This window comes from Mesocricetus auratus, unplaced genomic scaffold, assembly GCF_017639785.1.
Source record: "Mesocricetus auratus isolate SY011 unplaced genomic scaffold, BCM_Maur_2.0 Super-Scaffold_100062, whole genome shotgun sequence".
In the NCBI taxonomy this organism is placed as follows: Eukaryota; Metazoa; Chordata; class Mammalia; order Rodentia; family Cricetidae; genus Mesocricetus; species Mesocricetus auratus.
The window spans coordinates 1,360,173-1,376,268 of NW_024429234.1; the positions used below are offsets into that span (position 1 = coordinate 1,360,173).

General features: G+C 45.7%; 1 protein-coding gene across 8 annotated transcripts in view; it reads right to left on the reverse strand.

The window, feature by feature from the left end:
- Dus2 (dihydrouridine synthase 2) overlaps positions 1-16,096 on the reverse strand; it is a 44,504-nt gene that overhangs the window by 1,970 nt on the left and 26,438 nt on the right. For all 8 annotated transcript variants that reach the window (XM_040736553.1, XM_040736554.1, XM_040736560.1 and 5 more), the window contains 6 exons: positions 10,397-10,462; positions 10,207-10,277; positions 7,733-7,819; positions 4,787-4,955; positions 2,859-2,980; positions 1,533-1,682 (listed from right to left, as the gene is read on the reverse strand). In XM_040736553.1, the coding sequence (XP_040592487.1) occupies positions 1,533-1,682; positions 2,859-2,980; positions 4,787-4,955; positions 7,733-7,819; positions 10,207-10,277; positions 10,397-10,462 (665 nt within the window). The remainder of the gene's footprint in view (positions 1-1,532; positions 1,683-2,858; positions 2,981-4,786; positions 4,956-7,732; positions 7,820-10,206; positions 10,278-10,396; positions 10,463-16,096) is intronic.

Genomic DNA, 16,096 nt, shown 5'->3' on the forward strand with positions numbered 1-16,096 from the left:
GATGGGCTTCTGCATGCTTAGAGTAATGAGTGCATATGTGAGAACTCCCAGTTCTCTGAGCTGCAGCCTGGAAAACAGCCCTCAGCAGCCAGGAAAGAAAGTTCATTTTGCCTTTCAAGATAAGATCTGAGGGAATGGGTGGAGGTAGGAATGGAGGTGGCTATAAAATGGGGCTAAGAGCTCCAGCTTAGTGCCCACTATAAATCCAGCTGGCGAGTGTCAGGGTTATCTGCTCTGCTACAGACACAATAAACTCTGGCTTCAGAGTCAGTCTGTGACAGTGTGAAAGGGACATATTCTGTCTTCCACTGGGAACTCCCTCTGGCGTATGACTGTCCACCAGCTGTCCTCTTAACCCCACTTCAAGCCCTTGCCAGGTAAGACTGGCTCCTGGTCTGGGTATGGAGAGAGAGCGAAGGCTCAGACCCAGATGGCAGAGGACAAGAATGAGGGAACCATTCAAAGCTGAGTCAAATGTAAGACAAGAATCAGACTAAGGCTACTTCTGCCTAGAGAGGTCACCACTGGCCGGTGAGTAGGCAGGAGTACAGAGTCAAGGAAAGTCAACGTTCCTAAAATCATTGAGGAGCCCCAGGGGAAAAGCACAGACCCAGGAACAGAAGACCCATCTCCCTGTCCCAAGTTGTGAAAGGAAATGTGTGTGTCAGGAAAAAAAAATTGGAGTTCAGTTCTCTCTGTCCTAGAAAAATATGCTCCCACTAATGCTGCCTGGGATTTCAGGGACTATCTTCCCTGAAAACACCTTCTCTTGGGGGGGGGGGCAAAAGGATCAGGAGTTCAAGGTCATCAACAGCTACATAGTAAGTTCAAGGTTAATCTGGGATAAATGAGACCCTGTCTTAAATAATACAGTAAGGAAAATCTAAACATAGTGGTGCACACATATAATCCCAGTACTCAGGAGGCAGAGGCAGGCAGATCTCTGTGAGTTCAAGGACAGTTTGGTATAAATAGTAAGTTCCAGAACAGCCAAAGCTACACAGAGAAATCCTGTCTTGGGGGGAAAAAAAGTAAGCCTAGATGTAGGGGTGAGCCCGAAGGGGGCGTGGCCAGGGGTACGGGAACAGGTGAGGATAAAAGGAAAGAAAAAGCAAAAGCACTTTCTCTTGGAAGACTGCCATGCTTCTGATTTTTCCAGCTTGTAAGTTCTTTCTCTGGCAAACATATATTTATTTCCATATTGCATTGACCTCCCTCGTCACCTATAGGTGGCACATGCCATCGCTACTTATCTCAGAACTCTGGAGACAGAGGCAAGTGGATCTCTGGGAGTTCAAGGCCAGCCTGGTCTACAGAATGAATTTCAGGATAGCCAGAGCTATGTAGAGAGATCCTGTCTCAAAAACAAAACAAAAAGCAGTAACAAAAAGCACCTTCTTGGGAAGCTGAAGACTTGGAACAAGTATCCACACTAAGGAGACCTGAAGTTCTTAAACTTGACATTATTCACATGTAACAGCCACCTAACCAACCCCCTAGGCAACTGGCCCTGGAGTACACTAGAAACCTACCGGTCAAACTTGATAGCCATCTTAATGATGCCAGAGGTATCTTCAGCTGGCTTCTCAACTGCCTCTGGAGTCTTAGCCAAGAGGTCAGCTCGCCGGGCATCTAGCTCACGAGTGGTCTCTTCATAGAAGGCACCAAGACCAAAGGCTTCACTATGAAGAAAGAGGTGAAGCAGGATAGAAACCTTAGTGAAACAGCATCCAAGGTACTGCAGAAGCCCATTACACAACCACACACACACACACACACACACACACACACACACACACAAATCTCCTGCATCGCATGTATCAAAACTCTACCAGAGTCTGACCATCAGAAGGTGCTTCCTACACATGCTAGCTAGCATCTTCCTAGAGTGGAAAATAGAGAATGAGTTTGACCACTGGAGGGAGGTTGGGCTGGGGAGAAAAGGTTCCAGAGGTTATCCCCCACAATTCTCAGTTTTCTTCCAAGAATGACCACATAGATGGTCATCCCAACCAGCCAGCGATGGCAGAGCTGACCTATACCGACTCAACAACTGGGATATATATAGTACTATCCTCATGAGGGTCCATGGGAAGAAAAGACAAAATCCTGAGGACGAATTGATTCCTTACTGCCCAAGGCTACTATGGACCTTGTCTGAGCCAGCTGCTTGGCCTGTATGGGATGCAGCAGAATCCGAAGCACAAGTCAATGATGGAGAAAGGCTTCTGAAAGAGCTTTATGCTCTAGAAGAAACCCATGCACATGGGTCTCTGAAGGCAAGTATGATTCAGAAAGCCTTGGAGGAAGGAGAGTACAGACAGCCAACATGAGGAGAAAAGACCTTTAAGACAGAGGACCCAAGCATAAGTGACAGTAAGCTGAAAGAGTTGGGGTAAGGCTAAGTTGCCAAGGATCTCCATATGTTAATCACCTGATCTAAAGCTGTACTAGATCAGAAGGACCAAGAGGTAGCTTCTCTGTCCAGTATAATGGATATAGGCATTTGTCGAAAGCTCCATTCTAAAGTCCCATCTCTCTTGACTACTTGGTTTTGTTAGCCTGTCAAGCAAAAGGCCCACTAATAGAAAAACACCTTCCTCAGGAATTCTCAGGCCTATCTTCTGCATTCCTCCATTCTAACAGTACCCTAGTGACCAAAACTGCTGCTAAGATCAGTCAAAGAACCGAAGGTTTCAAAACTGTGAAAGTACCCCCTTCTATAAAGCAAAAACTATACTACCACCCCACTCCTATACATATACATCCAAAAGCTGTGCTCCGGTCCTTCAGCAAAATAAGCCTAGGGATCAAGGTCAAGTCTGCAAGAATAGATGGATAGACCATTGTACTCTTACCAAATTTCCTGGGAAGACTGCGCCGCATGAAGCAACCTTCCCTGGGGAGACTCCAGCTGTTCCCGCAGCATCTGGCACAAGCAGTATTTGGTGTTGGTGTAGTGGTTATCATACTGCACTGCCTGAGAGGAGAACTAGCATGAGCCCACCTGTTACCAGCAAACACCAAGACCTGAGCTTCCGATGGGAAGGGGAGGGGCTCTAAGAGGGCATTAGAAGTATGTTTACAGTCAAGTCTATGTGACTCCATGTAAGAACTACTTCAACCCTGCCATCTACTCCTGCTGTCATACAAAGTTTAAGCGTCAAACTACAGCTCATGTTCAACAGCATACCTACCTAGACAGCCTGACTGAAGGATAAAAGTATAAGGAACCAACCCATGCTTCAGCCACCACAAGTTACCATGGAGAACCTAAGGCTGAGCTTCTGGGACAGGGAAAAGGAACACACTAAATTTTGGCAAGGCAAATCTAGTCCTAGGACAGGGGTAAGATTTCTATTTCTTACAACCAGGATCAACCATATCTTGACTAACCTCTCTCCAACTTCCCCTACATGGGTGGGGCACAACCCCATCTACTAAGCATGTTCATACACATAACTTATCACTTTGTATATCTGTACAAAGATAAGTACAGCTGACTTGTTACCTTACTCTATAGACAGCCTGAGAAGTGAGGCCCAGAAATAATCGCATGACTGTTCATCCAGCTAGGTACAGGGCAGGAGAGTAGCAGGAAGTAAGGGCTTTATAGAAAGGCCTCCAGAGCCCCCTCCAAGCACCCACCCGCTACACCTGTAGAATCTCTCTAGGCCTGTCTTCAGTGCCTAGGAAGGTGCCATGGCATGCTCAGAAGACAGTGTGGGATAAGTAAGTAAGTCCCAGCCAGGGGCAGGACCATGATTCAGCTTGTCTGGCCCAGAAAGTACCTGATCAGACCAGAAGCATCCATGTTGATGCTTGGGGCTACTCTCTTTCTCCAGGACAACACAACCCCTTGAAAGCTGACAAATGATGACTGAGCAAGAGTGCTAGCATCAACTTTCACCTAGTAAGCAGGCTCAGCACTGCTGAACATGTCTTCTCTGCCACACACTTGCCAGGTGATCAGAAGAGCTGGACAGCTGACCTGAGCTGAGCTAGCCCTTTGTCTGTAGCTGACTTAGACTGCTGAAGTCACCAACCTACCCACCAGGACACCCAGAACCAAGAGGATAAGGACTACAGCACTGGGAAAAGGAGGCTCTAGGACCGAAGCTACCAAGAACTGGACACATGCCTCATCCTACCATCCCAGCTTAACAGTCATAAAAAGCACCTGAATGCCACAGCTTGAGGAGAGCATAGGTAACCCCAGGCATCAGTGAGGCTTGAGACTGAAAAGGGAGGTGGAAAACTGCCCTGGGAGGAGGCTGGAACTTCTGCTCATATACAACTCACTGAAGAACTTTGAGGGCAACTCATTGTTTCTGCCCACCATGTACATACGCAGCCCAACACAGAATCCCACTGTCCCCAGGGCTATACCCAGTGACCTCATTTTTAAAAAATCCTTTAATACAACTACCACACTCATAGTGACAAGAAACGCAAAGCATGGGTCTGGAGAGATGGCTCAGAGGTTAAGAGCACGGGTTGCTCTTCTAGAGGTCCTGAGTTCAATTCCAAGCAACCACGTTGTGACTCACAACCATCTGTAATGAGATCTGGTGCCTTTTTCTGGAGTGCAGACAGACATGCAGACAGAACACTGTATACATAATAAATAAATCTTAAAAAAAAAGAAACTCAAACATGTGGTGGCACAGACTCAGCTATAGCAACATGTAGGAAGCAGAGGCAGGAGAATAAGGGATTAGAGGTCAGCCTGGGATATGAGACTATATGTCAAAACTAAAAAGTAAAAGAAAGAGCAAACACTTACATATCTGATATACTTCTGCATGACTTCCTCTAGGGGACGAAGGCCATCCTTGAGGAAGATAGAGGGGTTCCACATGGCTGCTCGAGCCACCATCACTGAAGAGGCAGCTGTGGCTTGTCGGAAGTCCTCTATGTCCAAATGTTGCTGGATGTGGTCATGAGATCCTCCACTAAAAAGCAACAGTGGCATAGGAAGAATGCCATAATAGAACCCACCAGAATTTCCAGAAACAGGTGATTTTCAGATCTGCCATTCATTATTAGTACAGTTTTAGTCAAGTACCTTATACAGCATACCCCACTGGTAAGTGACGAGCCTGAATCATGCCTGGCATTGAAGAGGTTCTTTAGAAATTTGACTTTGCCTCTGCCAAAGGCAGACAATACTGGAAGATGTGGGACTAAACTGAGTCATTAGCTGACACAGTGATATACACCGATAAAGAAGCATCACAGAGGTTAAGGTAGAAGGATCATGAGGCCAAGAGAAGCCTGGGCCATGTAATCAGTTCTGAACCCACATGGAACAACATAGTACGACACTGTCTAAAATATAGAATTAAAAAAGGTGGAATTGCGGCCACAGGAAAAACTCTAAGCTGAGAAGTTGTCCATAGACCCTCTAAGGTCAAAACCCTAGACTTAAGCAAGGACACACTCACTCATGATCATGGAAGAAGACAAAGAGACTCAGTCAGGTCAAAATCCCCCTCCTTCTACCCTGCTACTCTAAGAAACTTCTCTGTTCTCAACTATTTCATCCAAAGTCAGGTAGCAGTCTCAGTCCAGAGACACCTGTGCTGGAGAGGGCCCCGAGGTGACAGGAAAAGCAAGTGGCTTCAAAGACTCAGTTAGTCCTGAAAGCCACCTCTAAACTTTCTTTTGATGAGAACACACAGCCTAGCAACCACTCTATCATTATTTCTTCCTCTCACTGGTCAAAGGTAACTTCCTTAAGACTTCCCTGTCTCCAATGTCCAAACTCCTTGAGTCTCTGTGCTGTCCTGAAGTACAAGGCTGAGTTGAACTCCTTTGAGGTAGTCATCAAAACCCCACACTTGCTAGCATATGTGCCTGTAGTTGCCCAGAATGCTTGCTTAGATCTTTTTTTTTTTTTTTAAAGACAGGGTGTCTCTACATAACCTTGGTTGACCTGGATCTCACTATGTAGACTACGCCAGGCTGACCTTGAACTCACAGAGATCTACCTGCCTCTGTTTCCCAAGTGCTGGGATTAAAGGTATTTACCACCATGCCCAGCATCATCCATCTGTCCATCCATCATCTATCCATCTTTCCCTCTTTGTTTCTTTCTTTCTCAAAGATACCAAAGATACCATTTAACCATATTTTCTTGGCTGTCCTGAAACTTTCCATTTAGACCAGGGTAGCCTCAGATTCACAGAGAACCACCTGCTCTGTCTCCCAAGGGCTAGGATTAAAGGAGTGTACTACCTGGTCTTTGTCTAGATTTCTTCTACCTGCCTAATGTTCCTTGAATCTTGTTGCTAAGAGCTGTAACTTGGGACTTCTCACATAGCCCCTGCACCTTGCATACATAACTCTAGGTGTGGCACCATCTTGCCCCAGGTCTGATTCTACAACCTTTTCACTGTCCATATTCTTTTTTTTTTTTTTTTTTTTTTGGTTTTTCAAGACAGGGTTTCTCTGTATTGTTTTAGAGGCTGTCCTGGAACTCACTCTGTAGGCCAGGCTGGCCTCGAACTCACAGAGATCCTACTGCCTCTGCCTCCCGAGTGCTGGGATTAAAGGCGTGTGCCACCAATGCCAGGCTACTGTCCATATTCTTATTCCAACCCATAGCCTAGCCCACCATCAGAATGCTCTGAGCTCTAGGTCCAAACGAAAGTGTCAGTCTTGCTCCCGACTTTCTATTTCTGCTTCATTCCCCACCCCTTTTCTTTATGGTCAATTTTTTCTTTTTTAAAATTCATCTATTTATCTTACATTCTGGCTACAGTCTCTCCCCCCATTCTCCCTTCCAAGTCCCTCTCCCCCATTCTCCCTCTCCTACCCCCCCCCAATCTCTTCCTCTTCCATCTCCATGCAGGAAAGGGCAGAGCTCCTCCGAGTATCAATGAAACATGGCATATCAAGTTGCAGTAAAACTAAGCACTCCCTATACATTAAGGCTGGGTAAGGCCACCAACTATAAGAAGTAGGATCCCAAAAGCCAGTAAAAGAGTCAGAGACAGCCCTTTCTCCCACTGGTAGGAGTCCCACAGAGGTCTAAGCTACACAACCCTAACATACATGCAGAGGGCCCAGATGAGTTTCATGCAGGCTCCCTGGTTGTCAATTCACTCTCTGTGAGCCCCCATGGTCAAGTTTTAAAGCATTTCTTTTTTTTTTTTTGGTTTTTCGAGACAGGGTTTCTCTGTGGCTTTGGGGGCTGTCCTGGAACTCGCTTGGTAGTCCAGGCTGGTCTCGAACTCGCAGAGATCCGCCTGCCTCTGCCTCCCGAGTGCTGGGATTAAAGGCGTGCGCCACCAACGCCCGGCTTAAAGCATTTCTTTTTATATTTATCTGGTTGGTTGTGAATAGGAGAGATATACCACATGGAGGTCAGGGGTCAAGCTGCAGGATTCAGCGCTCTCAGGGACTAAACTCAGACGGTCAGGATTGGTGTTAGACACACTTAACTGCTAAGCAATCTTGCCAGCCCTGTGTTCGCTTGGTTTTGTTTTGAGTTTTTGTTTGTTTGTTTTGAGAGGGGCTCTCCTGTCTGTCCTGGACCTCCTATGTAGACCAGCTGGCTTTGAACTCACAGAGCTCTTCTCTGAATCCACAGTGCTGAGGTGGGGGCCACCATGCCTGGCTTATACCAGCTTATTAATATTCTGTCATTCCATTTTTTTTTATATCAGCACAGTTCTTCTCTGAGTGAGGTGGAGCATAAAGTAAATGAGGAAGACTGGAGGCTTACTTGGCTATGACAGGAATGGAGAGGGTCTTGGCGATGGCTCTTATAACTTCACAGCTGACAGGGTGCTGAGGTCGTTCATCCCGGTTCCTTAAAGAAGAACAGAGATGTGGCCTGGGGGCTGAGGGCCGAAGGTCATAACATTCCTAAAATCCTACTGAAACTCAAGCAGATCAGACAGCTACATGGTTATCTAGGACAGGTCGCTAGGAATGGCCTCCCTGACCTAGGGGAGGAACTCTGTCTAAGGGGCAAGAGAGTAAAAAGGTTAAGGCTAGTTCTCAGGAACCTGAAGATGGGGCATAGCCTAAGAGGACCAATGGTGGTGGCCTGGTTCCCAAGGTCACACTGCTTTTCCCTGGCTTCCCCTTGCCTCTGCCAGAAATAAGAGACAGTGTTACAAAAATGCTGTCCCTACAGTCCCAGCCCTGCCCTTCCCACGGGACCTGGAGCAGCTGCCACTGCTCAGACTGGCCACTCCCACACAGCTGCCTGTGCTGAGGCCAAGTTGCACAGCTGATCTTTGGGAGAAGCACCTGACACAGGGTAGGCCCTGTTCCAGGGGCCACCAGGGCAGACCACAGACCATGACCGCTACGATAAGCCACAGGAAAAGCAGGACACAACACAGGGCTCCTTCCTACCAAGGTCAACAGCAAAAAGTTCTTGTGCATGAGTAAGCAAATCTTAGGCATGCTGCAGCGATGCCTGGCCCAGCCTAAGTGTAGAGATAAGCAGGAGAGGTGACTAACCAGTTCTTGCTTGAGCATAGCTCCTGTGCTAAATCCCGATTTCTCAGAAGAGCCTGACAACCCGGCCTCCACCTCCAACTCCTTACATCGCCAGCAGCCAGTTTTATACCATACTAAATAGCTGCATTTGCTGAATTTCTGATGGTCAGGAAGTTCTTCCTTAAACTCTCCCAAATCCATTCTAATTGCCTCCAACTTCTGGGAAGAGTAAGTTCCCTTAATATTGTTTGCAAGGCTGTATATTCACAATCTCATAAAAGCTTCAAAAAAACTATGAAGAAGAAATTGTACTAATTGTCAATCAGAGAGGTTAAGTGATTTCCCTAAGGATACATAGGTAGCAAACTGCAGAGCTGGGCTTTCAAATCAGGCTATTGAGTCTAAAGCCCACTGCCTCAACAAGGAATACAGTATGTGTACATATGTGTATGTGTCACTTCCAAACCCTCCTACCGTAGATCTCCGCTTTTTGTTCTGTATGCTGTTGTTCAGGTTATACCACAAAATTTAGTAGCATGGATGACCATCCACCTGGGCTGTTCCTATAAGCCCCTGAGTTCCCACAAAAAGGATGTCAGCCAAAGTCTATAAATCAGGTTACAAACAAAAGGGCATGCTAGGCACAAGAAACAAGTTTGACAGGGAGACAGAGAGCAGCCTTGGCTTAGCAGACCCTAGTGTTCATGCCTATAATCCCAGCACTTGGAAAACTGAGACAGGAGGATTACCATGAATTCAATGTCATCTTAGGCTCTATGAAGAGATTTAGCCCACTGAGAGATGGCCCTTCAGTTTTTTTGTTTGGTTGGTTTTTCGAGACAGGGTTTCTCTGTGTAGCTTTGGAGCCTGTCCTGGCACTCGCTCTGCAGACCAGGCTGACCTCGAACTCACAGAGACAGCTTGCCTCTGCCTCCTGAGTGCTGAGATTAAAGATGTGCACCACCAACACCTGGCTGCATCCTACTCTTACAGAGGGCACACGTTCAGTCTGCAGCACACACATCAAGCAACTAACAACCTCTTGGAACTCCAGCCCCAGGGAGTCCAACACTTTTTTCTGGACTCTGCAAACACCTGCACTTAAGACACACAGACATATACACATATACATAATTAAAAATAAATCCTTTAAAAAGAAAAAAAAACTCAGTTACCAATAGAGAACACATGAGCTACAGAAACAAGAACTGCTTAAAGCAGACATCAGGACAGCTGGCAGTCCAACAAGGCAGACAAGAAAGCCAGTGCCTTTAAATGAACAGCCATCTGCTTGGGGTCATTCAAGGGAGAAGCTAGTGCTCAATAAAATGGAAAGAAAAAGATTCAGTTGGCATGGTCCTTCCCCTTTCTCCTGTGTTTCTTTTCTTTCTTGACAGAGTTTCCCTGTGTAGCCTGACTGTCCTGGAACTCACTCTGTAGATCAAGGCTGGTCTCAAACTCACAGAGATCACCCTGTCTCTGCCTCCTGAGTTCTGGGATCAAAGGCTTGTACCACCACCGCCTGGCTCCCTCTCATGTTTCTAATGCTTGAAGCTGTGCCTACCATCAGAAGGTACTTATTGAATGAACAAATGTAAGTCCATGCAGAGTTTGAATGTTCTCTGGATCCACAGGCTATCAGAGAGGTAGGCAGAGGTAGGCTACATACAAAGAGAAGCTGTTTGTCACGTAGGGTCTGTTGAGGAATCTCCCTGCCAGTCAATCACTAAGAAGGTAAACACTCACCTCCCATGAACTGCAATGGCTGAAATGCCAGTCCTCTCTATCCGCTTCACAAGGCTCAGGGTATCTTCTAGCTGGGTAAGAAAGATTACAGCACAAGGTTTCCATTAAGACTCAAGAAAGGAGCTGCTGACTCCTAAAGTAAGCTCAGTTCTGTCACCAGATTTGTCACCTTCAAATAACATATCCTTACCGATGGCAGGATTCGGATTTTACAGGTCACAGGTTTCTGTGTTCCTTTAACAAGAGTGCTGAGGATCTGCAAAGAGGAGTAGACAGGAACATCTATCTCTTCTGGAACAAACCACCACACTGCTTGTACTAGTGAACACACCTACAAGAGCCATGCATACTAGTAGAAGGACAATTTGTATATGCATGACTACTTGCAGTTAACTGTTGTATGTATTTATGTGTAAACTCCATGGGACAAGGATTCTGTCTCTATTCCATGCTAAAACCCCAACACTAGCAAGTGCCTACATGGTACATAAATGCATACATATACACTCATGTTAAATACACTGAAGGAAGAAGTGAGTGGATCTGCATGTAGTCCTATATGGAACACAGTGATCCTTTGCCAGGAAAAATGTCAGTATTATCTGGAGAGCTTGAGCAACACAAACTCTTAAATCCTACCTCATTATTCCCTGAATGGGTCTCTAGGACAGAGGTTAGAAAACTGTGCTTTCCCTGCATGGGACTCACCTAGGCCCTCTTGCATATATGTTACAGTTGTGTAGCTTGGTACTCTTATGGGACTTGTAACAGGGGGGAGCAGAGGCTGTCTCTGGTTCTTTTACTGGCTTTTGGGACCCTATTCCTCATACTGGGTCACCTTGCCCAGCCTTAATACACAGGGGAGTATTAGACTCACTGCAACTTGATATGCCATGTTTTGTTGGTATCCATGAGAGAACTGCCCTGTCCTGAACAGAAATGAAAGAGGAGTGGATGGGAGGGGGACTGAGGGGACAGAGATGAGATTGGGGGTAAGGACTGGGAGGAGAGGAGGGAGGGGAAACTGTGGCCAGGATGTAAAATAAATAAATAGAAACCTGTGCTTTCAAAATCATTGCCTAACACCCTCAGTGTAATCCTGAGGCTCAGTCCTGGTTATGAACACATGACTGACAGCTTTCTTCTTCTTCTTCTCCTCTTCCCCCTCTTCTTTTTTTCCAAGACAGGGTTTCTCTCTGTAGCCCTGCTGTCCTGTCTCTGCAGACCAGGCTGGCCTCAAACTGTGAGATCCACCTGCCTCTGATTCCCCAGTGCTGGGACTAAAGGTGTGCACCACCACTGCCCAGCGACTGACAGCTTCTTTTCTAAGTAAAAAGAATCTTCCAAGTGCTATCTGAGAACTAAAGAATGAGAACAGGAAGATCTTTAAGGGCCTAAGTCCTGGCCTCATAAATCCTTCTCTTTTGAAAAATTAGACATACAAATAAACTATAAAAGGGAAATATAACACATTCAATGTATTTTAACTGCTTCTTATACAATAATTAGAAAAGGTTTCAAAGAAAGATCAAGTCGTCAAGGAGGTAGCATGACACGGCAACGTGAGAATCAGATCAAGAGAGATATAGATGATAAATAATGTCTGTGGCATTGCTATCTTCTTTCTACATCAACACTTTCAGCCAGACATGAGAGAAGGAAGGTGATCTCAACAGCCCTCTTCCAAGAACTGGACTTCTTTCGAACCAACAGAGCCACTATCTGATAGGCTGAGAACATTTATATTGATTCTAGACAGATGGGGGCAGCAGAGAGCCAATTATAGTAAAACAGGCTTTATCTAAGATCTAAGGGAGGGCACTCAAGACATCAGACCAAGAAAGGCTATTGAAAGGCACCAGCAAGATGCTCAGTAGGAAGGAACCCTCTCCAGGTGCTGCTTCAGACAGCAGACTAGACCTGATTTCTCACAGTCATCCTGGCAAGCCTTAAAGGGGCACTTTAAGGAAGGGGACTGCCAGGCTCATGAGGATAGGTCACAAAAATTCTCACTCTAGCTAGGGCATGGTAGTACCTGCCTTGTGAGGTAGAGGCAGGAGGAACAGGAGGAGTTCAAGGTCATTTTTGACTACATAAGGAGTAGAAGGCCAGCCCAGACTATGTGAAACCCTGCTTCAAAATAAATCAATAAACATCTCCAGAAGGTTCCCTTGCAAGTGCTTTCTTTGAACTCTTTGACATGTGATGACAAAAATAACTGGCTTGATACAGTATTCAGTCATAGAGAACTTCCTTTTGATTTATTCTAAGTAGCTCTAGGCACTCTCTATAGAATTTCTGTTCATATGCCCATTAAAGATCAGGAGGGAAATTAGGGAAATAAAAGACCAAGCTACTTGGTCGGATCACGCTGAGGAGAAATGGACAACCCCCACCTTTTTTGTAACTGAGACAGGGTGTCTCTGTGTAGCTCTGGCTGTTCTGGAACTCACTCTTTAGACCAGGCTGGCCTCAAACTCACAGAGATCCGCTTGCCTCTGCCTCCTGAGAGCAGGGGTTAAAGGTGTGCACTACCACTGCCCAGCTTCCTAAGGCTGTCTTATTGAAAGGTGGTAGCATGAAATTCGTGACGCTCTAAATAATGCCACATGTCTCTGGGAGAAAAGAGAAAGGACCAGAAACATAGATCTGATTAGGATAACAGCTATCAACCCACAGGCAGTCGGGCCTCACCAGACCCACTGGCCAGCCTGACGTATAGCATCCTCTCTCAAAAAAAAAAAAAAAAGAAAGAAGGAAAAAGAAAATAATCTGGTTTTGTGTCTGAATTTCATTTTTAGGTTTTGGTTATTTTTTAGGTGTCTGTTTAGTTTGGGTTTTTAGTTTAATATTTTTTAAAAGATTTATTTATTTTTATTACATATACAATGTTCTGCCTTCACACCAGAAGAGGACACCAGATCGAATTGTAGATGGTTGTGAGCCACCATGTGGTTGCTGGGAATTGAACTCAGGACCTATGGAAGAGCAGGCAGTGCTCTTAACCTCTGAGCCATCTCTCCAGCCCTAGTTTAATATTTTTATCAAAAAGATAAAAATTGTTCTGGTAGTATGTGGTGGTTGAAATGAGAAATGTCCCCATAGGCTCAGGCATTTGAACACTTGGTCCCCAACTGGTGGTGCTTTTTGGAAATGTTAATGGAAGAAACAACCTTGATGGAGAAAATACATTCCTGGGAAACAGGCTTTGAGAGTTAAAGATCTTGCATAGCTTCCTGATCCTGCCTCACTGCTGCCACAAGCTCAGAGATTCACCTACCTCTGCCTCCCAAGAGCTGGGATTAAAGGCAGGTGCCACCACCACCCAGCCAACTCTTCCTTCTTTAAGTTGCCTTGGTCATGGTATTTTATCACAATAATAGAAAAGTTACTAATACATAGTACTAACACAGGAGAATGATTTGAATCCAGGAGTATGAGACTCGCATGGGCAACACAAGTAGACACTGTCTAAGACAGAGAGAGAGAGAGAGAGAGAGAGAGAGAGAGAGAGAGAGAGAGAGAGAGAGAGAGAGAGAAGAGAAGAGAAAGAGCAAATGCCAGCCATGTCTACTTCAAGGGACTGTAAGAGCAAATGAAACACTGTAATGGCCACTGAGAAAAAACTACTTTGTTGTGGAATATTAAGGTGTATTACATTTATTTATGCTGTGGAACATCTGTTTAAATCTATTGTATTTTTTTTTTTTTTTTGGTTTTTCAAGACAGGGTTTCTCTGTATTGTTTTGGAGGAGCCTGTCCTGGAACTCGCTCGGTAGAGCAGGTTTGGTCTTGAACTCACAGAGGTCCACCTCCTCTGCCTCCCAAGTGCTGGGATTAAAGGCATGCCTGGCTCTATTGTATTCTTTTATGTTGCATTTGTTTAACTCTGTGCAGCTGTGTTGCTTTGCCTGCCTAAAACACCTGATTGGGCTAATAGCTGAATGGCCAGTAGCTAGGCAGGAGAAAGGATAGGCAGGGCTGGTAGGCAGAGAGGATAAATAGGAGGTGAAATCTGGGAAAGAGACGATCAAGGAGCAAAAGAAGGAGGAGAGGAGGATATCAGGGGCCAGCCACCCAGCTACACAGCAAGTCATGGAGTAGGAAGTAAAGAAAGGTATAGAATAGGGAACCATAAAAGTCCAGAGGCAAAAAGTAGATGGGATAATTTAAGTTAAGAAAAGCTGGCAGGCCGGGCGTTGGTGGCGCACGCCTTTAATCCCAGCACTCGGGAGGCAGAGGCAGGCGGATCTCTGTGAGTTCGAGGCCAGCCTGGTCTACAAAGTGAGTTCCAGGACAGCCTCCAAAGCCACAGAGAAACCCTGTCTCGAAAAACAAAAACAAAAACAAACAAAAAAAAAAAAGCTGGCTAGAAACAAGCCAAGCTAAGGCCAGGCATTTATAAGAAAGAGTAAGTTTCCATGTCTTTATTTGGGAGCTGGGTAGCAGGCCACCCAAAACCCAAAAGAGTAAAGAGAAAAAAAACCCTACCTTTTGGTGCCCCATGTTGCTGGTAAATAAGAAAGAAAAGTAGTGCTATGGCAAGTCTGTTGCCCACATATGTCCAGGCAGCACTAGTTATCAAAGCCAACCTACCTCCTGGTCCTCATTAATTCCATTTGTAGACTCTTCAAAGGACGGAAAACCAAGGGAGATTAACTTCAGCTTGCCTCATAGAACCCTGGCCTGGTCTGCTCTCAAAGGACACTCATGAGGCTGAGACAGGAAGATTAATAAGAGTTCAAGGCCAGTCAAAATGATTCAGAAAGACCCCATCTCAAAAAAAGGGGTAGGGACCAGGGGGTGATGGGAAGTGGCCTGTAGTATACTCTATCCAAATGGTCCATACACAGAGGACACCCTGATGCTCTCATCCAGACCCCTAGGGAGAGGCCTGACCATCTATACACAAAGACTTTTGAACATGCCCCTACCCAAAGTGATCTGCTCTCTGTTCAGATTACCCTGGAAGGGAGAGTCAATACAGAGGAGACCGTATCTGAGTTCTCAGGCCCTCTGGGTCTCAGGTAACATGTCCCTATTTATATAAACTTTTACAGAGGTGATGGCTGACTGAAGAGTTTTTAAATCTAGGTGCTTATCAAAATTACTTCTTAAAAATGTTCAGGAAAGCCAGGTAGTGGTGATACACACCTTTAATCCCAGCACTCCGGAGGCAGAGGCAGGAGATCTCTGTAAGTTTGAGACCAGCCTCCTCGTCTACAGAGTTCCAGGACAAACTTCAAAGCTACACAGAGAAACTCTATCTTGGCAAACCAAACCAAAAAAAAAAAAAAATTCAGGCCAAAAATAAAATAGAAATTTTGTCAGGCCAGGGCAATTAAGAGTGTATCATGCATATCTCTTAGGTTCTTTCCTGTGGGGGGGGTAGAATAGGAGGAAGAGGGAATCATAGGTTAGAAGACAGATTAGGCACCAGTGTGACCTCTCGTGATCTAAAGGGATGACACTAATTGGCAAGCTAAGCAATAGTGTAAAGACCACCTCGAATGCCTATTCCTGATAGTGAACTTGATGTCTATAACCATCCTGGAGCCTTCATCCAGTGACTGATGGAAGCAGAGGCAAACACCCACAGTTAAACACTGAACTGAACCCAAGGAACCCAGTGACAGAGAGAGAGGATCGATGAGCAAACTGGCAAAGAATGGGCTGGCAAAACCAGCAGAGACAGCAGATCTGAACAGGGGAGAGCTCTTGGACCCCAGACTGACAGCGGGGAGGCCAGCATGGGACTGATCCAGACCCCCTGAATGTGAGAGTCAGTGAGGAGGCCTGGGCAACCTATGGGACCCTGAGCAGTGGATCAGTGTTTATCCCTGTGTCCATATCACAAAGAGGGATGCTCTCTCAGCCTGGACTCTTAGGG